The sequence below is a fragment of the Taudactylus pleione genome, unplaced genomic scaffold, assembly GCF_031769625.1.
Source record: "Taudactylus pleione unplaced genomic scaffold, aTauple2 ptg000266l, whole genome shotgun sequence".
Lineage (NCBI taxonomy): Eukaryota > Metazoa > Chordata > Amphibia > Anura > Myobatrachidae > Taudactylus > Taudactylus pleione.
The window spans coordinates 3,350,334-3,376,617 of record NW_028284668.1 but is presented as its reverse complement, the minus strand read 5'-3'; the positions used below and the strand labels follow the sequence as shown (position 1 = coordinate 3,376,617).

Here is a 26,284-nt window from a genome sequence, read left to right as displayed (position 1 = left end):
TGATAATAGATTATTAAAGCTCAACATACATCATTAATATTGCTCCGTTGTTTTGTTAAGGGGATATCAATCCACTTTGAGCATAAGAAGCAACAGAAATTTTTGATTCATATGTGTCCCGTTGATTCTATGTCATATATTAGCTACATAAGTAACTCTTTAGTTAACCACAACAATTTAAAAGGGATACAAATGGTTTGCAAAGTAATACACTTTAGATCCCTTATTGAGGTTACTATCTTATAATTGTTGAATCCTGACAGTGTTATTGTCACAAATGCCTACAATAACTTGTGTCTAATGATATCTGTAAAACAGAAATGACTCCTATAGACACCTTATATATTGTTAAATCGTCGATACATAAATTGCATTTCTTAAATGTCAGTTTGCCACATATAGCACCTGTCTCACCAGTGCTGATAGTATTGACGTGCCAGGATTAATTAAGAATTTAAAACAATATATCACTAGAATATATAAATGATAAATTTTCCTTGGAAGGGAAGGGTAATGCAATAATTACAGTACAATTTACATGTATACACTTGTGCAGTGGACACATTTAAAAGCCGAAAACAGACCATGCACTTTGACCTTTTTTTATTTTTTTTAAAGCAATGCTCTATGTAAGAAAACAGTGCTAAAAATACTGCAGGTTTTTTTTACCCATTTCAATTAATATGTTTACATAACATATTTTAATCAGTAAGGTACACAAATCAAGCAAACGCTCATCTATAAAAGGAAAACAGCCCAAAAAACACACACAATCATAATTTATTAAGTATAGAAAATGAAAAGCAGGTTAAATAATGGAGTTTGCTATTTCACATTTCTATTATTCTTGGGTAACCACACTTCACCTCTCCCAGCCTTTTCCACCAGGTTGTTGTGGTACCTTGTAGCCCACAAGACCAGCCACCTCTTCAAGAGAACGCTCTCCTTTGCCATGGTACTCCTCATGGTAGATGAGGTGATTCCTAACACTTTGCAGAAGGCATAGGTAAGTGGAGGCATGGAAATGTAGCTCTTGGTGGGCCAAGCAAAGCTTCTCACTGGTTACCTGTGAAGTTATAAGAAAATATTAATCCAGGTTTTATATAATTTTCAATAATCTCTCTCTCTATCTATATCTATATATACACATATACACACACAAAAAGTGAGAAGGAGCGCCTTATAATGTATATTATGATTATGGGCACACTTATATAAATTACAAAGCGTACTGTGTGTGCCTAACAGTTAGGCATATAGTGATATGTCCTCGGTCAGCAACCTTGCGCTCCTTTATAGTATAGGATAAACACTCCACTCCAGGTAGGATGATAAATGGGGAGAAAAAAAGTGCTTTCATAGCATTGTATATTAAAAAAAAAATAATAATAATTACAAACTGAAAGTAATTTTGAAAGCTTATGTGAAATAGTATAGCAGTCCCAAATTTTCATATTTTGGCCTCTATTCACCACCACAATGGCTTTGAAATGAAACAAACAAGATGTGATTTAACTGCAGACTTTCAGATTTAATTTGAGGGTAATTGCATCCAAATCAGGTGAACGGTGTAGAAATTACAACGGTTTCTATATGTGCCTCCCACTTTTTAAGGGGCCAAAAGTAATGGGACAAAAGAAACAATCCTAAATCTAACTTTCACTTTTTAATACTTTGTTGCAAATCCTTTGCAGGCAATTACAGCCTGAAGTCTGGAACGCATAGACATCACCAGACGCTGGGTTTCATCCCTGGTGATGCTCTGCCAGGCATCAACTGCAAATGTCTTCAGTTCCTGCTTGTTCTTGGGGCATTTTCCCTTCAGTTTTGTCTTCATCAAGTGAAATGCATGCTCAAATCGGATTCAGCAAAAAAATATGGTAGTTGCTCAAATCAGCTTAATTGCATAACACAGGTGCTTGTAAAGGGCGGGGTTTACACTGAACACAGAAAAAAAGAGATTTGCCCCCAGCACACTGCAGCGAAAATACTAAAATCCTACATGATAATAGAGATTCAGAGGTATTAGTTACATACATTTGCAAATATATGAATAAGCGCCAGGCCAATCATCAAGGCTCCTCTATACTGGCGTCCCTAACATTAAGGGGTTCACGTCCGAGAAACAAGGCACCCCAAAAAAATTCCAGCCAAGGGCCATCCCCAGGGCATCACACGAAAAAGGGAAAAAGGTGATAGTGAAGTGTAAAGAAAAGATGTGTAAGGATAAATCAATAAGTGTTAATGAAATGAGAAAGAATTAAAATGACAAATAGAATACTTTTATCACTTCTCTATTTGTATATTATGTGAATTAAGTGGTGATCCCATGAGAAAGGCCCAGTCAGAACCCCCCCCGGAGGCCCCACTCCCAAATGCTCACCCCAAAATAATTATTGCTACATAATGGTAGCACCCACTCTGGGTCATATAATTACAATTGGTGTACTGCATGATAACAGTACATATATAAGCTGAGAGCTAACTTACCTTGGAGGTACCCCAAAAACATCCACATGGCACTATAAGGATCAGCACATCCTCCTAATGCTGACTCCCTTCATGCCTCTCCAAACTGCAAAAAAATATGGTAGTTGCTCAAATCAGCTTAATTGCATAACACAGGTGCTTGTAAAGGGCGGGGTTCACACTGAACACAGAAAAAAAGAGATTTGCCCCCCAGCACACTGCAGCAAAAACAATACTTAAATCCCACATGATAATAGAGATTCAGAGGTATTAGTTACATACATTTGCAAATATATGAATAAGCGCCAGGCTAATCATCAAGGCTTGGATTCAGGTCAGGGGATTGACTTGGCCATTGCAAAACATTCCACTTTTTAGGCTTAAAAAACTCTTTGGTTGCTTTTGCAGTATGCTTCGGGTCATTGTCCATCTGCACTGTGGAGCGCCGTCCAATGAGTTCTGAAGCATTTGACTGAATATGAGCATATAATATTGCCCGAAATACTTCAGAATTCATTCTGCTGCTATTGTCAGCAATCACATCATCAATAAATACAAGGGAACTAGTTCCATTGTATGCCCACACCATGACACTACCACCACCATGTTTCACTGATGAGGTGGTATGTTTTGGATCATGAGCAGTTCCTTTCCTTCTCCATACTCTTCTCTTCCCTTCACTCTGGTACAAGTTGATCTTTGTCTCATCTGTCCATAGGATGTTGTTCCAGAACTGTAATGGCTTTTTTAGATGTTGTTTGGCAAACTCTAATCTGGTCTTCCTGTTTTTGAGGTTTACATCTTGTGGTGAACCCTCTATATTCACTCTTGTGAAGTCTTCTCTTGATTGTTGACTTTGACACATATACACCTACCTCCTGGAGAGTGTTCTTGATTTGGCCAACTGTTGTGAAGGGGTTTTTCTTCACCAGGGAAATAATTCTTCTGTCATCCACCACAGTTGTTTTCTGTGGTCTTCCGGGTCTTTTGGTGTTGCTGAGCTCTTCGGTGCGTTCTTTCTTTTTAAGAATGTTCCAAACAGTTGATTTGGCCACACCTAATGTTTTTGCTATCTCTCTGATGGGTTTGTTTTGATTGTTCAGCCTAATGATGGCTTGCTTCACCGATAGTGACAGCTCTTTGGATCTCATATTGAGAGTCCACAGCAACCGATTCCAAATGCAAATGTCACACCTAGAATCAACTCCAGACAGACCTTTTACCTGCTTAATTGATAATGAAATAACGAGAAAATAGCCCACACCTGTCCATGAAATGGCTTTTGAGTTGATAGTCCCATTACTTTTGGCCCCTTAAAAAGAGGGAGGCACATATAGAAACCGTTGTAATTCCTACACCGTTCACCTGATTTGGATGTAATTACCCTGAAAATAAATCTGAAAGCCTGCAGTTAAAGCACATCTTGTTTGTTTCATTTCAAAGCCATTGTGGTGGTGAATAGAGGCCAAAATATGAAATTCTGTCAATGTACCAATATTTATTCACAATATATATATATATATATATATATATACACACACACATATATACCAACGAACTGTCTCTCCTATATGAGGTATAGCAACCCCCAGGAAAAAAACAAAACACAGGAGGCACTCCCTTAGAAAAATTAAAAATTTTTATATACTTATATCATAGTGAACAAACAGTGCAGCAGCATGTCGACGTTTCAAGGTCCGCAGACCTTTTCATCAGGACTGTATAACTGGTGACAAAATTCCTGATGAAAAGGTCTGCGGACCTTGAAACATCGACATGCTGCTGTACTGTTTGTTCACTATGATATAAGTATATTACATTTTTTTCATCTTTCTAAGGGAGTGCCTCCCTATACCTCATATAGGAGAGACAGGTCATATATATATATATATATATATATATATATATATATATATATATATATATATATATATATATATATATTACACACATACACGCACACACACAAAATCAGGCAATTCCTTGTTTGGATAGTATGAATGGATCTCAGATTACCAAAATCAGTTTGACCAGCTAGTGACCTGTGATTGAAAGTGATTTGAAGGCACATTTGTGAATCTAGATGACATTAATCAGAATTTTTTTCCAGGAAAACGAATCATGTTGCACTTACATATACTGCAGTGGTTTGTTGAAAGACATCCAAGTATTCAATGAAGTGAGACAAATCGGGAGCAGAGTCCAATAAACACTTAGGGGTCTATGTACGGACCAGTCGCGATTATTATCTACCTTACTCGCCATGGATATTTTCACTTTTAATAAATATATATACCCGCTATGTACAGATGTAGCCGGCTACATAGTAGCCGCAATGTGTGCGCATGGGCACACGCATCGCAGTATAGTGGGCTCTTCTTATGCAAGTTCTATCGCTGAGCCTCACAGTCTGATTGACAGGCTGCGGCGTTTAGGAGGCGGAGCGGGAGCGTTCCTGGGCAGCGCTCTTTTCCGGGAGGGATGAAGTCAGGGTCTGCATGGGTGCATACAGAGTTCCTGGTCTCGCAAGCTGCCAGGACCCGGTCAGGCTGCAGAAAACTTCAGCTACCGCAGTCTGGCCGATGGGACAACAATGTTGTTTTTCCGATGGTGGTCATAACGCTGCAATCATGCAAATGCAGCAAGGTGTTCGAAACCTCCTACTGCATTTGCATTTTAAATGGACGGAATTGCACAGCCACTTGTGTGTCGCTGTGCAATTCCGTCCATCTCTGAATCGGGCGCAGTGTCAGCTTCCGGAGCAGGCCGGGGGCTGCGGGGGAGAGATCGAAAGATCTTTCTCTTGCCCCTGGAGCCCCCATAAGCTTACAGTAGTTTATACCATTGGAAGATGGTGTAAACTACTGGGGATAAACTCCAAAAAGCTTTGCTGTAGTTTAGTACATAGGGGTCAGATCGTAGTCCCCATTGATAATAATGGGGACTGCGATCTGCACTTAGCCAGAGATTTCTATGAAATCTCATACTTTGTACTTTTAGTAAATAGGTTCACTGCATAAAATCATGCAGAAACTGCATAATTGTACGTAAAAATAGGATTTTGGTACTTACCGATAAATCCCTTTCTCCAATTCCACAGGGGACACTGGAGCCTCAGTACAATGGGTATAGGAGTGTGTTAACCGGGAGCTGGCACCTTTAAATAAAAAACTACTGGTAGCTAGCTCCTCCCCCTCTATACCCCTCCAGGTCAGTCTAAAAACAACTGTGCTCGAGGGGAGCTGAAAAGTAAGGCAAAGGAGACAGAAAAGCTACATTAATCACATATACATAAGAAAACAACATATACATGAAAAAACAAGAACAGGTCAGTCAGACAACATTAAACGCAAACCAGCGTCTGAACCTGTAAAACAGTAACAATGCAGGTAGAACAGCGTAGGGAGGGTGTCCAGTGTCCCCTGTGGAATCGGAGAAAGGGATTTATCGGTAAATACCAAAATCCTATTTTCTCCATCCACCAGGGGACACTGGAGCCTCAGTACAATGGGGACGTCCCAGAGCTTACATCCCGGGTGGGAGAGCGCCGAGAGCCCTGCATCTCCAGGCCGCAAAAGTATCAAAACGATAGAATCGTAGGAAGGTATGCGTGCCTGACCAAGTGGCTGCTGTACAAAGCTGGTTTAAGGAAACCCCGCGAGCAGCCGCCCATGAAGGACCTACCGAGCGCGTAGAATGCGCCGTAATAGGACCTGGTGGTTGTTTGGAGGCCACCACGTATGCTTGCCTGATAGTGAAGCGTATCCATCTAGAAATGGTCTGTTTTGAGGCCGGCCAACCTGGACGGGCCACATCAAACCGAATAAACACAGTATCTGATTTACGGAGGGAGGCAGTCCTGACAACGTAAATCCGGAGTGCTCCGACTACAACCAAGGATCTTGAATTGGAAGAGTCATCCTTAAACACCGGAACCACGATAGGCTGGTTTATATGAAAAGCTGTCACCACTTTGGGAAGAAAAGCCCTTTGAGTACACAGCTCCACCCGATCTTCATGGAAAATAAGATAAGGAGGGCGGCAGGATAAAGTACTGAGTTCTGACACACGCCTTGCCGAAGCGAGTGTCAAAAGCAGAACCACCTTCCAGGTTAAGTACTTTATCTCCACTCTCTGTAATGGCTCAAAGGTATCAGACTGGAGGAAGGCCAACACCAAATCCAAATCCCATGGTGCCGTGGGAGGCACAAAAGGAGGTTGAATCCTCACAACTCCTTGGAGAAAAAAGTCTATATATCCGGGAGCAAAGCCAATTTTCTCTGAAAGAAAATGGACAACGCGGATACCTGTGCCTTTAAAGAACCAAGACGAAGGCCTGCTGAGAGACCAGCCTGAAGAAAAAGAAGGAAACGTGATACCTTAAAGACTGACGGAGGAGAATGACGCCTCTCACACTAAGCCACATATGTCTTCCATATGCGGTAGTAATGTTGAGAAGTGACTTCCTTCCTAGCCCGAATCATTGTGGGAATCACACTAGACGGAATACCCTTTTTTCTGAGGATGGCCCTTTCAGTAGCCAGGCCGTCAAACGAAGCCGTCTTAAGTCGCGGTAAACAAATGGGCCCTGAAGGAGGTCGTCCTGAAGAGGCAGTGGCCACGGCTCGTCTATTAACAGATTCTGTATCTGGGAATACCACGCTCGTCTGGGCCAATCTGGTGCTATCAGAAGCACCTTGATCCCTTTTCGCTTGATTCTTTGAAGCAGGCGCGGAATGAGCGGAAACGGAGGGAATAGGTAGACGTAATGAAACTTCCACGGAGCCGTCAGTGTGTCCACTGCAGCTGCTCGTGGGTAGTAAACCGGTAGTTGGTTTAACCTTGACGCCATAAGGTCGGCTTGAGGACAGCCCCACCTCAGAGTTAGTTGCTGGAACACCTGAGGATTGAGTGACCATTCCCCTGGATGAACATCCTGCCGACTGAGATAGTCGGCCTCCCAGCTTTCTACTCCTGGGATGAAGATTGCAGAAATCGCTACTGCAAATTCCTCTGCCCAAAGTAGAATCCTTGTTACCTCCCTCATGGCGGCTCTGCTTTTTGTGCCGCCCTTCCTGTTTATATGCGCCACTGCAGTGGCATTGTCCGACTGGACTCTGATTGCCTGCCCCTCCAGCAGCGGATGCGCCAGCTGTAGAGCATAAAATATCGCTCTCAATTCTAGAATATTTATGGGCAATCTGGCTTTTTGCTGCGTCCAGTGCCCCTGAAAATGCTTTCCCAGAGTCACTGCTCCCCAGCCCCTCAGGCTTGCGTCCGTGGTGAGGAGGGTCCAATCCCACACCGCAAACCTTTTCCCCGCCAGCAGGTGGGAAAGGTTCAGCCACCAAATGAGAGATGTTCGAGTCTGAGGCATCAGAAGAACTCACTGATGGAGAAAGAGGTAGGATCCTGACCACTGGGCGAGGAGATCCAGTTGAAAAGTACGGGCGTGAAATCTGGCATACTGAATCGCCTCGAAAGCCGCTACCATCTTCCCAATAAGGTGGATACAGAGATGTACAGACACTCGGCGATGTTTTAAGACCAGGCTCACCATATGCTGAATGGAGGCAGCTTTGTCTTGAGGCAGGAAAACTCTTTACTGCACTGTGTCCAGTATTATTCCCAGGAATAGTAAACGCTGTGTAGGGATCAGGGAGGACTTTTTTAAATTTAGTATCGAACCGTGTTGCAAGAGGATGCTCCGAGTTAAGCGAATGTCCCTTAACAGCCGAGCTTCCGAAGAGGCCTTTATCAATAGATCGTCTAAGTATGGAACAATGACGACCCCCTGACCATGCAGTAAGGCCATCATTGTCGCCATAACTTTTGTGAATACTCTTGGGGCCGACGAAAGTCCGAAAGGTAGGGCCTGGAAATGAAAATGCGACTCTAGGACTGCAAAACGATGAAAATCCTGATGGGGGGGCCAGATTGGGATGTGGAGATAAGCGTCCTTTATGTCTAAGGACACCAGAAACTCGTTCCTGTTGAGACCCGCTATAACGGATTGGAGAGATTCCATCTTGAATTTGAAAACTCGAAGATGAGTGTTTAAATCCTTGAGATTGAGTATGGGTCTCATGGAGCCGTCCAGCTTGGGCACCACAAACAGGCTGGAATAAAACCCTTGACCTCTCTGGTGGGTCGGAACATTCACTATTACTTGAGACAATAACAGTTTTTGTATTGTCTCCTGAATTCTCCTCGTTTTTCTGCAACCAGAGGTAAACCGGTTTTGAAAAAACGAGAAGGAGGTTGGACCCTGAAGTCCAATTTCAGGCCGTGAATAATGATGTCCCTGACCCAGGCGTCCTGGCAAGACTGAATCCAAATGTCCTTGAAGCGTAAAAGGCACGCCCCGACCCTGGGATCCCCCAAATGAGAAGGGCGTCATGCGGCAGGCTTGGCAGCTGCCTTGTCCTGCTGAGTGTTGGAGGCGGCTGATGCTGAAGCTCTACCTCGGCCTCTGGAACCTCTTGAGAAGGCTGGACCTCCTCTGGAACGCCTTCTAAATCTTCCAGAGGCACGAAAGGATCGAAAGGAGGGACCTGTCAAAGGTCTTCTAGTAGGAGGAGGAACTGCAGATGGTAGGTAAGTGGATTTCCCACCTGTAGATGGTGAGATCCACTTATCTAACTCTGATCCGAAAAGTACCTCCCTAGTAAACGGAAGGGCCTCCACCGCTCTCTTGGACTCTGCATCTGCCTGCCATTGACGCAGCCACAGAGCCCTTCTAGCAGATATAGCTAATGCTGAAGATCTGGCGGATAGATTACAAATGTCCTTAGACGCTTCTCCAAGGAAAGCAGCCGACTCTGTAATCTGTTCGGCTAACTGAATTAAGTCTTCATTTGCGTACCTGTCTTAATCCCCTCAGCCAGCTGCAGCGCCCAGGCTTCAATGGCCTTATTTACCCAACAACTAACTAGTGCTGGACGCATCAAAACCCCTGCAACTGTATACAAGGATTTTAATGTGTGTTCCATCTTCCTATCCGAGGTTTCCTTTAGGGAAACCGCGCCAGGCACCGAAAGCACGGTTTTCTTAGAAAGACGGGCTACTGACGGGTCCACTGCTGGAGGAGTTTCACATAATCTCCTACTGTCAGGTGGGAAAGGGTAATAAGACAGATATTTCTTAGAGATTTGAAATTTTTTGTCGGAAGAGAGAATCTCATTTAGCTCTTCTGATGCTGGAAAGGTAACAGACTGTTTAAATCTTTTACCGAAAATAGATGGTTTTTCAGTAACCTCTAAATCCTCTACATGCAACACCTGGCGTACTGCTGAAATTAAAGCATCCACGCCCTGAGATGCAGGTTCGGGGTCCTCAGGAATGTAAGTTTCCTCTTCCTGAACCTCCCCCTCTTCAGTGTCCTGCAACTCCTCATCTGACTCATCCCAGTGCAAGGGATTATGAATCAATCTATTACTAAGGACCTGAGCAGGAGAAGAAGAAGCAGGTGGAGCCTGGGACATTGCTTTTGTAAGTCCCTCAACAGATCTGGCCAGAGAGCGAGCCCAATCTGTCTCAGCCTCTCCCTGTCCTTACGAGCTGATTCCAGCTCTGATGACAGATTTGATATAACTGCAGTCAATTGTTCAGACCACCTAGGCTGGATTTCAAGATCAGTATCTTGAGGTAAAGACACACATTTATCACACAGTAAGGAAGCATTAGATTGTCCCTGTGTGAATTTTCCACCACAAGTCTTGCATGAAAAAGACTTTTGTGAAGCTTTAGACCCCTTGGTAGACATGTCTACAGTACAGACACCACACCCACACAGAGAAAAGGACAGTAATGTAATAAAAGATTTTTCAATCACACTACACAGAGACCCTGCTGAAAGGGGCACAGAGGGAGATAAAGTATAATGCTTGCAGCGCTAACAGAATAGTGCTGATAACAAGAATAAAAATGCAAGTGCTGATACACAGAGTACTAGCCTGACTCCTGACACAGTTCTCTCTCCACCCTGTAGTGCGTGTAAAATGGCCACCTGCGCCCTTCAGGAAGTGCTGAGGCTGCTGGGAGGCAGGAGCAGAAGGGAAACTTAGGCTCCGCCCCCCCCCCCCGCTATGGCGCTCTCAGCGCTAGCGGAGCGCACTGTGAATGCCCGCCTAAATACTTGTCCTGGCTCCTCTGCTAACCAGGGAGCACTAACCTTAGCCCTGCCTGTGCTGCCAGCGGCGGGCATATGCTACTGGGTTCCGCGACGTGCACTGCATGCAGCGCATGTTTGGGTACCCTAGAGACTGACGTCTCTGTAGCAGGAGACCTCAGCGCAAACCGCATGCAGCAGCGGTGTGGATCTCCCCGGCAGCTCCCTCGTCGCAGACAGGGGCAGTAGGCTGCCTGTCTGTCCTCATGCTGTAGAGTATATTTCTGGAGCCCTAAGGAGGCTTACGTCCAGCTCCCAGGGCACATTTTTTAGACTGACCTGGGGGAGTATAGAGGGGGAGGAGCTAGCTACCAGTAGTTTTTTATTTATATGTGCCAGCTCCCGGTTAACACAGTCCTATACCCATTGTACTGAGGCTCCAGTGTCCCCTGGTGGATGAAGGAGAAATGTAAGATGCGACAAACAGTCTGTCATCTAACACAGTGAACACATACTGTATATGGCCACCATTACTTGCCCGCTTTCATAACTATAAATTAACCTCTTGATATTGAAAAATATTATTTAAAACCCCTAAATGATGCCACATGGTGACTGGAGCATGTCTACTTATCTGCTTATCAAACTTGTCAATTTCATCATTGCTAAAGATTTTCCCTTTCTTCACAGAAAAAAAAAACCTTGTTAAAAATGTAATCTCCTGCCAGATCTTAAGGTTTTCATAACCAGAAGTAGGTTGCACCTTCGGGATGTAATTTTATCATTTTGTGGTCTATTGGCATTGAATATATTATAGATTTGTAAAAATATATATTAGTCCATATATGTCGGCACTGCCAATAATAAGCTGTGATGCCATGGTGCAGCCTAATAAACAATGCAAAGTATTCCAGTACGGCGGGGCACAGCACTTTTTAAAAAAAATAACACCACCAATTCAGCTTTTCAATGTTTTGGGTTTATTCCAACCCATTGGCAGGACTTACGGGCACTTCCGGCAAGCATGTCCCGGGCACAGTCTCCATTGCCGCGGTAATCAGACGTAACTTTCACCAAGCAACCCACCATATGTGACCCCATTGCAAGTAATAGTCCCCATTGAAGTAAAAATAATTTCTATACAAAAGAGAGAAGGGATAAACTACATTGGGAAAGGAGGTATACTAACTCTCATTAAGTTGGTGAGAAGACTAAACTATTATAAAGGGAGATGAAGACCTGCAAAATCTGAAACAGATAAAAATGATGTCTTGCTTGAAAAGAGAAAGAAATTTAAGAGACTGGCTTGCATGATGTGATATAACAGAACAAATTAAACCATTATGCCTATACGGACCAAAGTAGGAGGATGCTACAAATGCATTGGATGTACGACGTGTCGACACATGACAGATGGGAAACCTTTTTTTCATCCACATACAGGACAACGGTAGAACATCAGATTTCCACTCACATATACAAGTACCTATGTGGTATATATGGTCAAATGACCAACGCCGCCTGTGCTACATAGATAAACCCATGCGTTCCTTTAGGGAGCGCATGGCGTTGCACAGGTCTGCGATTAGGACAGCATTAAATGGAAAACCCTCTGAGCAACCAATTGCAAGACACTTTGCTTAACAGAGGCATAGTCCATCTAGTTTTAAACATGATTATAAACCATGTACCTGATAATCCGAGGGGGGGTGATAGTCATAAAAGATTTCTACAATTTAAGAGAAATGAATCTTTCTGCTGGACACTGTAAAACCAAGGGGTCTGAACAACCATCTAAGGTGTAATGGGGATATAGCTAGTATGCCAGTGTACGGGATGCTGGAATCTTGTCAGCCGCCATCCCGAACGAAGGTACACTGGGGCGTCTTAGCTGATAGCCGCACGCTAGGGGCACGGGGGTGGGTTAGGCACCACGGGGTGGTTAGGGTTAGGTTTTGGAGGTGGGGGTTAGGGACCACTTGGGGTGGGAGATTGTTAGGTTTAGGCACTAACGGGGAGGGTTAGGGTGCAAGAAAGGAGGGTCAGGGTTAGGGGGAGAAGGGGGCGGGTTAAAATACTGACCCGACCCCTGTCAGCATACAGGGCATCGGGATGCCGCCATCTTTTTTTCTTTTACAACAGGTATCCCGACTGCTGGTATTTCATACCCAACCCGTTTAATGTATTTCTTTGAAGTGATGGTATAGTCAAGATTTTGGACCTCGAGATACTTAGGTAGATAAAGTCAGACAACATATGTCATGCCTAGACTATATGTACATTTAATAGGCAATAGGTTTTATATGTGATTTATACATTTCTAGATTGACCTATAATATTGGGAAATTATAATAATGTAGATGTAATTTACCATAGGTGCATCATGTGCAGTTTTTTTTTTACATAGCGGAACCAGTATATGATTATTAGATTTCAATAAGATAGTTTGAAATAGATTGGTGCATATTCAGTTTACATGCGCTTGCTCTGTTGTTTTAATTCACACATGATTAAGGCCTCATATATATGTACTAACTTATATGTTTTGATAGGTTTGGTGTGAAGGGTTGTTTGGTGAAAGGTGCGCCAGGTTACCGTGGCAACAGGTGGTTCCCGGGACATGCTTGCAGGAAGTGACCGAAAGTCCTGCTGATGCTCACAGGGTTGCTATTTAATAAGGTACAATGTTTGATTTCATTTATGTTTCATGTACCCTGATGACAGGTTGAAATAAACCTGAAATGCTGAAAAACTTGATTGGTGTTGCTATTTTTTTTTAAAAAGGACCGACGAGTGCCGCTGTACTGGAATACTAATTATATACAATATATGGACAAAAGTATTTGGACGCCTGACCATTACACCAACAGGGACAGTAATGACATTGTATTCAAATTCATATACTTTAATATGGAGCTAGTCCACCTTTTGTAGTTAGAACAGCTTCCACTCTTCTTGGAAGGCTTTCCACAAGATTTTGGAGTTTTTCTGTGGGAATTTGTGCCCATTCATTCTGTAGAGCATTTATGAGGTCAGGCACTGATTTTGGACAAAAAGGCCTGGCTCGTAATCTCCGTTCCTGTTCATCCCAAAGGTGCTTGACGGGGTTGAGGCTAGGGCTCTGTGTGGGCCAGTCAAGTTCTTCCACACCAAACTCATCAAACCATGTCTTTATAGTCCTTGCTTTGTGCACTGGGACACAGTCATGTTGGACTAGAAAAGGGCCTTCCCTAAACTGTTGCCACAAAGTTGGAAGCATAGCATTGTGAAAAATGTCTTGGTATGCTGAAGTATTAAGATTGCCCTTCACTACACCACTCCACCCAACGCTTGGCATTGGACTCGGTGATGCATGCAGCCTGCTGGGCCATGGAAACCCATTCCATTAAGCTGGAATCAGCAGAGCGTTGTGACTTTTACACACCATACGCCTTAGCTGTCGTAAAGCGGGGTCAACGTGCTCTTTCGCTTCGCAGCCGAGTTTCTGTTGTTACTAAACACTTCTAATTTCTAATCAATATCAGTTACAGTTGACTGTGGAAGATTCAGCATGGATGAAATTTCACTAACCATCCTATTACAAAAGTGGCATCCTATCATAGTACCACGCTTGAAGTCACTGAGCTCTTCATAACGACCCATTATGTTTCACAAATATTTGCAAATGGAGACGGTATGGCTAGGTTTGATTTTATACACCTGTGGCAACGGGTCTGATTGAAACACCTCAATTCAATATTTAGCAAGTGTGGCCAAATACTTTTGTCCATTGTGTGTGTATATTTTTTTATTTTTTTTTTATTTTTTTTTTAGATATGCTTTCAATTAGCTGGACAGAATATTATATTGTATGTGCTTGTAGAGAAAAACATCAAAACAGTTAAAAAAAAAAAATAGGGAAGAAAAAAAAAAAAAAAAAAAAGGAGTAATACTCTAATTGTTAGGATTTACTATAAAAAACAATGTTGAGTGCAGAGCTTTTAGTTAAAATTGTTGGATGTACTGTATACTTCTTAAACCACTTAACTGTTACATTTATTTTTCTAAAAACCGTTCAGAAATTGTCAGGGTTTTTTTACGAGTGAATTAGGTGAAGAAAATTTATTTAAATTTATCCAAAATGATTTCTTTTCTTCAGGCACCAGGTACACTTTAGGGGGAAGGGGCGTTAATTTACTTTTTCCCAGCGGCTGTTAATCTCTGCAGCCGCTGGATGGGGGGCTCCTGCTGGGCTGACCGATCAGCAGTGATCGGCAGCACAGCAGACACTTGGGGAGGATGCAGGCAACAGTGACAAAATATGTGTGTCCCAGGGACCTACCTGAACATTTCTGGGTCCAATCATAATTTATGCTTTAGAGCTTCCCATATGCCTCTCAGACCTCCCCACATGCCACCAGACATCCCCACATGCCCCTAAAATGCCCATCTGATGACCGAAACAGCATCAGATATCCCCACATGCCACTTAAAAGCATATTTAATGCCTCTATGATCTTACAGGTGATATGACTTGCCTGTACACAAAACCCATAGTGAATAAGTAGGCTTACCATATCATCCCTTTAAAATGGGACACTCATGGATTACACAGGTTCTGTGGCTCATTAACACCAGGTGAAATCCAGACGTGAAGTCAGCCAGCCACAGAACCTGTGTAATTAATTAATGAGTTTCCCGTTTTAAAGCGATAGTATGGTTAGCCTATGAATTACGCTTTAGGTAATACGAGGCATATTTATCAAAGGATATATGTGTATATCTTAGAAGGCAACCATTTTCTGAGGTGGTATATAAATATTAAAAACGACCGGGAAGTATGTACAGGAGTCCACCGCAGATATTCCAGATATCTGCTGCAATACCCTAGTCATATTGTTAGAGAAGACAGGGGGCGCCTTTCAGAAAGGGACACTCCGTGGTGTGGTCATTTAGAAAAGAGGACGTGTCCTTGAGATGCGTCCCCTTTTCATCACTGTAGGGGGCCTGCCCAGCACTCAAGGATATGCTGGGCTGCCCTCAAGGCAAACTCTTCCTGCAGTGTGAATACAGGCCATGCCATGCCATGCCGGTCATTGTGGCCCACGAGTTGGGATGGCTGTTTTAGCTTTTCATCGTATAGTAGGCCTTATTCACGTTATGGCACACAGTAGTGCCCCTTATAAACACATTTATGCAACGCAGTAATGCCTTTTACACATTTATGCCATGCAGTAATACCCATTACAAATGTCACACAGTCATGCCTGGTCTTTACAAATTATGCCGCACATTAATGCCCTTTACACATTATGCCTCACAGCAGTGCTCGGCCTTTACACATTATGCCACGCAGTAATACCCCTTATACATTAAGCATCCCACCTCCCTACCAGCTTCTTACCTGTATCCCTCTAGCAGACCTGACCTGCTGCCTGGCCCCCCGCATCAGCAGGCAGCCACACCAGCCCGCGGTACTCTGTGCAGTACTTGAAGATAGCGCTGCTGTCATACAAGTCTGGCGCCGCGTGCCAATAAGAGCTCGCGGACCAGCAGCCGCTGCTGATTGGCTGCCGGTCCATGAAGTCCAATTGCCTCATGACCGGCACCTATTTGATTGACAGCGGGGCTTTTAGTGTTGCGTGCAGGGCGGCTGGGCAGTGTCACCGGAGATGCGATGTGCCACGGCCGATCCTTGACAGGGTTTGTTAGCGACACAGCGCATCCCCGGCTCTTTTTTAAAAGCGAGTCCCCAGTCCCTAATACGAGCTAAAATATGCGCTATAGTGCGCATTTGAGATCACTGAGGCAAGCAGAGGTACCGGAAGGTCCCTCTGAGACAACAGCTGCAGGAAGATTCTCTTCCTGCAGCCGCCCACACTTTATCTGACTAGTCGAAATATTGCGACTAGATCAGATAAAGCACTGCCTGGTGTGGTTGTAAAAATGCAACAATTCCAGGTAAGTGGTTAAACCATGTCATATCCGTGGTAAAATGCAAAACCAAACACTCCAAGTGTGAAATATAAATGAATCCCACTAATATTCAAATTATAGTATTTATGCTTACATCGGTGTACAATTAATTTATCGCTACAGTGAAATGAGATTATGGATCTTATCGCCAGCTCACCAGGTATCTGTAGTACCAAAGTAAATGTAGAGCTAGGTACACACTATAATATCGGTCCAATCTGGCTGGTTGGAACAAAAATCTGGTAATGTATGTGAGCAAATGACAAACCATTTATTCCCAAACCCAGGAAAACAGACAATAATGGCTGTTCAGACAAATTGGTTGAAGCTGTTTGATTTAATAAATTTGTCCTAACAACCTTTTTTGTCCGTTGTAAAGGAGGGGTGTACACATGTATATTGGGGGTATGTGTATATACAGGAGGGGTATATATATGCATTTGGGGAGATATGTGTATATACAGGGTTTATGTGTATATGCACAGAAAATTGGGGTGGGGTTTTTTGTGGGTACATTATATATACATACATACACACAGTATTAGTGGTGAGGGGATATGTGCATGGACCCCAGCCCTATGTGACCGGGGGAGGTGCCCAGCAGGCTCCGGGCTGCTGCAAGAAGGGAGACACTGGTCAGGGAACACAGGACACAGTCGGGGCTCTGGTATCTGGACTTGATACTGGACACTAGGGGCAGCAGGGACTTTGCCAGGGTAGTGAAAGTAATGGCCCTAGCTTTGCAAGGATGCAGAGATACTAGTTATAGACTTGGCCTCAGCCAACCGCTCACTGCCCACCCCCGTCTTCTCTGCTCTATACACAGCAGAGGCAGGACACCTCCAAAACTTGTGTACATGTGCCCGCCAAAACAGCCAGAATCACAACCGGCAGACATACATATAAATAAGACAGACGGAGGCACTCTATGCATAAATAAAGACACTACAGGCAAGGTTCATTACCAACGTTTCAATACGCATAGCATTTTCGTCAGGGTGCAAGTCTTGTACCCTGATAAAAATGCTACGTGCATTGAAACGTTGGTAACGAACCTTGCCTGCAGTGTCTTTATTTATGCATAAAGTGCCACCGTCTTCTGTCATAAGTGTGTGTGTGTGTGTGTGTTTGAGATATGTATCCTTTTTTAATATCCTATTTACTTTTATGATGCTGGTGAAAAGTCTTTATTTTGCTTACTAAATACACCCATCTATCATTAAGGGGTCTATATACTAATAATCGCAGAACTGCTGCGATTATTAGGTATCCATATCGCAGGGGATATTTTAATTTTTAATGGCTTATCTTCCTCGCTAAATGTTCATTGTCTGCATCTCCGTTCTATCAATCGCTCCGTTGGTTACCTGTATTCTACCAAATTCAATATAAAATACTCTTACTTACACATAAGGCTGTAAACCAAACTATAATAACATAGATAGCTTTGCTTATCTCAAAATATCTTCCAACCCGACCTCTCCAATCAACACAAGATCTGCATCTGTCATCCACATGCATCACCTGCTCACATTCACAATTACAGTACTTTTTTCAGGGTGCAGCCACCTTGTAGAATGCCCTCCCACACAAAATAAAAACTTTCCTCTAGTCTTCAAACCTTCCCAGAAAACTCACCTTTTCAGACAAGAGTATCAAATGCCAGAACCACCCTCTAAACGATATCCTACCACATAATTTTACATATTCCCTTTCTTCACTTTCACATGCTCCTGACCCCAGGTCAACAAACATTCCTGTGTGACTGGATCATACAGCCAGGCTTGGACTGGGCTGCCGGGGAATCGGGCAATTCCCTGGTGGATCCCTCCGTGTTTTGCCACGCCCCTTTTGGTGAGGGGGCGGGGCTTAGCAGGCCGCAAAAAGGTGGGGTGGAAGAGGGTTTGCGCTGCCATCAAGCCTGGCTGGATTAACATGTCTGGAATAAAAATCGGGCCAGTGGAGCTTTACTGCTCCAGACCAAAGCCCATTCAGCCCCCGGCCAGCAACAACATGGACAACGAAGCTCCGCCTACCCGCGGGCTGCCGAAGTTCCGCCCACCTGCAGGCTGCCGAAGTTCTGACCATTTACCCCCCAGGAAGATGTGTGTCTGCATGTCAGTCAGAGGCCAAGATCCCACTCTTGCAGCAAATCATGTCTCCACCCAACCCACTTCACTCCATCCGTGAGGGTGCCCTATCTGCCAGAGTAACCTGTTCGACCTGGGAATTTGATATTCAGGAGTCTCCTGGACACCCCAGGAGAGTATACAATTATGACATACAGTGACAGTTACCTTACAGTATATTACACACGTTATGTACATAGGGAGTTCTGATGTCATCACATCAGAGATCATTAGGAAAAGTTGTGTATTACACAAGGTCTGCTGCAGCCCCTTCTAGAAATTATTCTGGATATTTGATGTCCAGACTAAACAGCTGGTGTTATATGTTCCTCTTAAACTTGTAATACCTATATCATTGAAGGGAGTGTACTTTCCCATACATTAGGAGGACAACTCAGTGAGTTTATAGTGAGTTTTCATTGACACTTACTGAGCCACAGTAATCAAATACAAGGGTAGCCGGATAGAAAAGACAATAAAAAGGTCGACAGTCAATCGGTCAACACCAAATGGTCGACATGCAATAGGTTGACCGGTACAAAGGGTTGACAGGTTTAAAATGTAGACAGGTTCAAATGGTCGACACATTTTTGTAAAGGGTTTTTTCAAAATTTTTAGGGTTACGGTTATGCACTTTTGGGAGGGTTAGGCTGCCAGAGGGAACACAGTGTTCTCCCCAGGCTATTTTTTGCAGGTGTACCACCCGGCAAAAGTCAGCCACCACCCGGCACTTTGGGAACCTGCAAGTGGAGCCAGTATCTGGGAGCTGTATAAAAAAGGGAACAGATCCTACAGTCTTTGCAGCTTTTTCATAATCAGACGACTGGACCTCTAATAAGAAGAGAATTAACATATAAAATGTTATTTCAAGTTTAAATTATAATGTCAGGGTTTAAAACATTTTATTATTGCGAAGGCCCTCACCCGGCTACTTCTTGATGCCACCCGGCTGGAAACATTTTCTGGGGAGAACACTAGAACAGTTAGAGTTAGAAACTCGGGGGAGGATTAGGGTTAGACTAGGGCTAGGTTTAGGCCATGGGTCTTCAACCTTTGGCCCTCCAGCTGCTGTGGAAATACAGATCGCAGGATGCCCTGCCAGTTTTAGCATTCTGTTATATCAAAACGGTGGCAGGGCATGCTGGGATGTGTAGTTCCACAGGAGCAGGAGGGCCAAAGGTTGAAGACCCCTAGTTTAGGCACTAGAGGGTGGCTTAGGGTTAGGCAGTAGGGGGAGGGTTAGCGTTAAATAAAAAAAAAAAAAAAAAGTGTCAACCATTTGTGTGTTGACCATTTAAACCTGTCGACCAATTGTTGACCTATTGACTTTAGACCTTGTTACTGTCGATGTTCTATACCACACCTAAATACAAGTGGATTGTCATAACGGCCCACAACCAAATTGGCCTAATTGTTTCAAGCTATTCCATTCTACTACTAAAAATAACTTAGAGGGAAACGTTTATCAAACTGGTACACAGGAAAAAAGGTTCTGTACTGTCACTAATCAGAAACATAGAATTTCACGGCAGATAAGAACCACTTGGCCCATCTAGTCTGCCCCTTTTAATTTATCCTTTTGGCGACTTAAACGCTATTTGCTTCTTAGGTCTCTCTAATATGTCAGTCAGATCCCAGCTTTAATTTTTCTATAAAATATAGTACATATCTGATAAAACCAATTTTCATAAATGTCCAGTGGAGTCACATGGGTCATGACTTCACTATGGAAATTTCATCAAGAGTATAAATAAATATATTTTATATATTTTATTAATATTATATAGATACTTGTTCTGAATTATAGTAGGGAAGATTTTGAGTGACATATCATTGATGAGTGCAGTTTCCGCTGACAACCTGCAACCTAAACTATTCTAGCACTCAAGAAAAGGCAGAGTATACAGTACATACATGATCGTTATGATATCCCGACACTTGGGATGCCGGCTGTCAATAGACTTAACAGCGGCATCCTGATGCGTACAATCCCAACAGCCCTATTCACACTCCTTTACTGTACCCTAACACTAACCTTGCCTGTATTGCCTAAACCTAACTTTCCCCCTTTAGTGCCTAACCTCCCCTTAGTGCCTAACCCTAACCCCCCTGTCCAGAGCCTAACGCTAAACTCCATCCTCCCGCAGCCTAGTCCTAACCCCCCCCCGGGGTGCCTAAACCTGACCCACCTGCTTCTAACAGCTAAGGGTGCCACCTGTACTTAGGATCGGGATGCCGGCTGTCGGAATTCCGGTGTCAGCATCTCCAGTCATGGGGCATATTCAATTAGGTGCGAAAAGTCCCGTACTTTTCGCATGCCGCACCTTACTGGCTTCGTGTGTTTTAGCCGCGGAAACTTTTACTGCGCGTCCCCGCTATTTGCCTTACTCAATGCCAAAGGACGCAAAAACGCGTCCAGGATAAATTCAAAAAGGCAAAAAGTGCTGCCAGTTTTGGGGAAATCAGCCTGACACCCCCTAAAAGATGCACTAACATTGGGGATGTGTATAGATGTCCCCGATAAGCTGCCCTGGAGCTATTTGGGGTACCTAAGTGCTTTCAATTCCCTCTATATAGCGTCTTTGCATAAGTGGTGAATATATAGCATATAAGAATAGCATTCAGCAGCTTTTTTTGGAGAAAATAACTAGTTCCAGGAAATTTGGGGTACATGAAAATGGGTGCAAGAATGGTTAAAAACACAAAAGTGAAGGGTTAAAAAGGCACCTTCAGCAAGCACCTGCAATCAAAAAAAACACCTCCTCCATATTTGTAGATCCCCAAAAAGCTTATTTCGCTAGTTTTTAAATTTGTACCCAAACATTGTACTTTTACATCCCCTTTTTCAAAGTATTTTTTTGGGGTGTTCCTCTTTTTTGTTGCTGCTTTTTTTGACGCAGTTGTCCTTTGGGGGGCTGTCCAAAGGGTGCAGAGTGGTTTCCGCACCCTTGCACCCCAAAACCGCAATTCTGCACTTTTGTCCGCCGGGTATTCATAGGCGAAACTTTTTCGCCTATTACATTGCATTGACTTTCCGCGTACGAGAAAAGTCTTTGCAATTGAATACGGCGGAAAGTTTCCGCCTGGCGAAATGACATAATTCGCGATACTTTTTCGCAGGTTACGGCTTTTCGCCGCTAATTGAATACGGCCCCATGTAGGGATTCTAGCGGCGGTCTTCTACCGCTGATCGGGATTCTGGCAGACCGCATCCCGGCTGTAGGTATATTAACTGTATCCTGTACATACCCGTTCACAAAAAAAATGTTTTGTTATAGCTTCAGTAAGGGGCAGATTCAATAAGCTGCGGGGTTTACCCTTTGGCTACAGCTCTGAACTGAGCTATTCAATTAAGGGTCACTACCCTGCATGTTAAGTCCCAGAGGGTGCACTTAATACAGAAAAATCTGTGTTAAATGCACCCTTTGGGGCTTATCGCAAGGGTAACCCAAAGATGCCAGACAATTAACGCAGAATCTATGGGTTAACAACATAAAATAGTCACAGGTTTGCCCCCCATAAAACTAACCACACCCCATGGCAAACTCACCTGTGTTGGCCATACCCACACAGTACTGGTCACACCCCCTGTAGTGGCACACAATGGGCCCTTAATAAATTTCAGCTCCAGGCCCACGTGGACTTAATCTGGCACTGATCAGGAGAATACTTTCTCTGGCATTTTGGAGGTCTATCACTAGTTACCTCCTCCTTCATCTGTTTGCCCATATTATTGCCACGCCTTTCTATTTACTGGGTACACCCACTTTGGCATATTGTTACGCCCCTTCAGCGGGCCCCTACTATTTCAATCCTCTGGTGGGCCCTTCATGCCCCTGTCTGACAATGCATACAGCCCACCAAGAACCTCTGCAATCTAGCTGGACCAATATGCAATACATTGAACCTATCCTTGTGTATTAATGCCTATTTCCCTATAGAACGTAAGCTTGTAAGCAGGGCCCTCTTACCTCCATGTCTGTTTGTTATTACCAAGTCTTGTTTTATTACTCTTTGTTCCCAATTGTAAAGCGCAACAGAATATTGAGGCGCTATACAAGTGATAAATAAAATAAATAGGGGTCAGATTAGTCCCCACTGATAATAATATGAACTGACATGCTAGCACTTTGCTGGAGCTTTCTGTGAAATCTCCTGCATTGTGCCATTAGTACATAGCTACTGCAGAGACTGCAATTTGTACGTAATTATATATATATATAAAAAATTTAAAATATATAGGTTGATACATAGGGCTGTATTCAATCAGCGGCAATAATATTGGCCGATTTCCCGTTTGGCATGCGCGCTCCAATTTTTCGCCAAAAAACAGGCAAAAACGGGTAGGTGCGATAAATTATCAGGCAAAAACAGATGAAAATTTTCAGGACTTCTAGGACAAGAAGTCTGTACCCAAAAAAAGGCTAACTACAATTTATTTCAACGTGTATTAGTGGCCGTAATAAAAGTATTTAGGGTACTTAAATTGCGTCGGTTGGCTGTAATTTGCGTACATGGAAAATGACAAAAAATTATAGAGAACCATTTTTTCTGGGAATTTACTGCTGCACATAAATTGTGGGGTACGTAAAAATGGGTGCAAGTATATTTTGTAGTAGTAAAAGCGCACTTAAAAAAAAAACCACGCCTGCTGCAACCACATGCAATGTTTAACCACTTAACTGACGCATTTTTTTTTCCAAAAACCGCTCCAAAATTGTCGGTTTTTTTTTTAAGAGTGAATTAGGTCAAGAACACCTTTTTAAAACTTATCCAACACTATTTTGTAAAAAAAAATATATTTTTTTTAAACGCCGTGTACCATATAAATGGCAATTTTTATGGTATATAGTAGTGATGGCCATCGATAGAAACAATCGATGGTAACATCAATTGATACCACAGCTGGCGATGCTTCCTTAACATCAGTTGGGGGGCTGCCGTCTATATACGTGTATGTGTGTGTATATATATATATATATATATATATATATATATATACATACATACACACACACATATATACATAAACACACACAACTTATACAGTACACACATATATATATATATATATATATATATATATATATATATATCTATACGTAGATATAGATAAATATATATATATATATATCTATATATATATATTTATCTATATCTACGTATAGATATATATATATGTGTGTACTGTATAAGTTGTGTGTGTGTTTATGTATATATGTGTGTGTGTGTGTATATATATATATATATATTTAATTTTGTTCTTTTTTTTTTTTATTTTGAAGGCATGGCATGGTATCGTATTAGGGGTGGAGCTAGAAGTTCCACCTCACTCTAGCAGGGCTGGGGGAGGGAGAGGACTGGAGGACCGCAGGCTGATCCTTGCAGTGGGGGGGGTGCCATCGGGCTGCAGCTCGCAGCAGGGCAGGGCGGGGCGGGGGAGGGACTCGGACAGCGCTGAGCGCTATTATTTATTTTCCCGGCGGCTGCTCTGACCTTTGCCGGGCTGCCGCTCGTAGCAGGGCAGGGCAGGGGGAGGGAGGGAGCCTGACAGCGCCGAGCGCTTTTTATTTTCTCGAGATCAGAGCAGCCGCCGGGTTTGGGGAGTCCCGCTGTGCTGCCGCTCGCAGCAGGGCAGGGGGAGGGAGACTATGACAGCGCCGAAAGCGCGCTGTTAGGGTGTGGGAGTTGCGGGCGCCGGGCTCTAGCAGGGCTGAGGTAGGGAGAGGAGGCTCACGGGGATTATTGAAAAGTGCGGAGGGACCGGGAGGTCCCTCCTAGCTAGGCGGCTGCTAGAAGATCATCTTCCAGCAGCCGCCCACTGAGCTTTTCTGACTGGTCGTATCAGATACGACCATGTCAGTGAAAGCCCAGTCTGGTATGGTTGTATCTGATACGACCATGCCAGGCAAGTGGTTAAAACACCGGTCACATCCATACAGCCCCCCGAAATACCAGACCGAATACATTAAACCCATTTTCAACTATTTTTTTTTTTCACCCAAAACTTGACAGGTAATTTTTGGCCAAATTACACAAATTACAAACAACTTTTGGGAGATTTATCATTAGGAAGGGGGGGTTCCAAAGTGTTCTGAAAGAAATCCCCAAATTTTTGCCAAAAATAGGGATTTTGCTTTTTTTTTTTTTTCACCTAGTCGGAGATGGTGAAAACTTTTAGCCTATTTCACACTATCCGATTATCGTGGGTGTGATAATATTGCGCACATATAGTCGATGACAGTCCGATATGATCACCGCTAATTGAATATGGCCCATAGTAGCCTAAAGCTGGGTACACACTACACGGTGTGTGCCCTGCAATGCGATCCATGACCCCCCCCTGCCGACAAGCCGACATATAGGGCGGTCTGTACACACTGGACGATGCCCGACCGCCCATTATGCCAGCCCCTGCTGCATAGCATCGTCAAACGCATCGCCTGATTTGACTGCATGTACAAAAGATCAGGCAATGCGGCTGACAACCCCATGGGAGCGCGCACTACACAATGGACGATTTTAATGGTTGTTTGTTCCGATTCATCGGAATCGGCCAAACCGTTAATAAAATCGTCTAGTGTGAGAAGAGAAAACTTAGCCCATCCACTAGCAGACCATATAAACGACAGCACGATTACGAAATTGTAATCGTGCAGTTGTTTCTATGTCTGTGATAAGCCTACACTGAACGAGCAGTCGTTCAGTGCAGGCTCATCAATCATCTGGCAACATGCTGAACCTGACATTATCGTCAGGTTGACCAGCATGTTTCCACGATGATAGATGTCTAAACGACCAGCCGGCACGCGCATCGCTGGTCGTTTTAGCCATTTTTGCAAACTATTGAACAATCGTTATCGTTCAACCACTCAACTTAATAGTCTAGTGGATGGGCAGCATTAGTTAAATCGTCGATTGTCTTCTAAAAACAGGGAGATTAAAAAAACGTATTTTCTACAGCAGAAATGCTTACTAAATAGAGCCCCTACTTCGTTAACTACACTCATATATACAAAGTAGGGTGTATTGAGCCACTTGGCACTCCAACTACCTGTAAGTGGATAGTAGGCAGTTCGAATCCAGAGACTGGCAGGTGAAATGGAAAATAGGTCCTCTGTGCCATACCCTTTGCAAAAGATTAATCGGGCCGAGGCTATGGAAGCTCGCTATCCCGGGATGCGAGAGACACGGCGGGGATGTACTCCTCCATGCTAGATGGTATAGTTGCAGACGGTAGCCCTAGCTCTATCAGAGTAGCGACTCCATGGCTGCTAGGTAAAGGCGACTGGGGCTGTAAAAGTGCATTACCTGATTGTTCCTGAACTGTTGCCGAACGTAAGTATACACTGCGGTTGTCCTGTAATGTTCTGTACCGCTTAAATGACGTAGCTCCCGTAGGAGAGTACGAAATGTTTGGAGCGGACTTCCAAGAATCGCCATCTTTTCCCTTAGCTGACAAATGCGCCGCAGAGTAAAGTCACAGGGTGGTGTGGTGTCGTTTCCTTTCCCTACATTTTTGTATACATGGTGTCACTCGGCGCTCGATTCCTCAACCCTGAGCCAGACCTGAGAGTCTGTGTTCTGCAGCCGAGTGTGTATGTAGTACAGTCATGTGAAG

General features: G+C 43.6%; 1 protein-coding gene across 1 annotated transcript; it reads right to left on the bottom strand.

The window, feature by feature from the left end:
* Positions 1 to 759: 759 nt before the first annotated feature.
* On the bottom strand, positions 760 to 26,284 carry FMC1 (formation of mitochondrial complex V assembly factor 1). The gene is made up of 2 exons (XM_088481221.1): positions 25,975 to 26,284; positions 760 to 1,066 (listed from the first exon to the last, which is right to left on the bottom strand). The coding sequence occupies exons 1-2, from the start codon at positions 26,104 to 26,106 to the stop codon at positions 863 to 865; spliced, it is 336 nt and encodes a 111-aa protein (XP_088337347.1). The 5' UTR covers positions 26,107 to 26,284; the 3' UTR covers positions 760 to 862.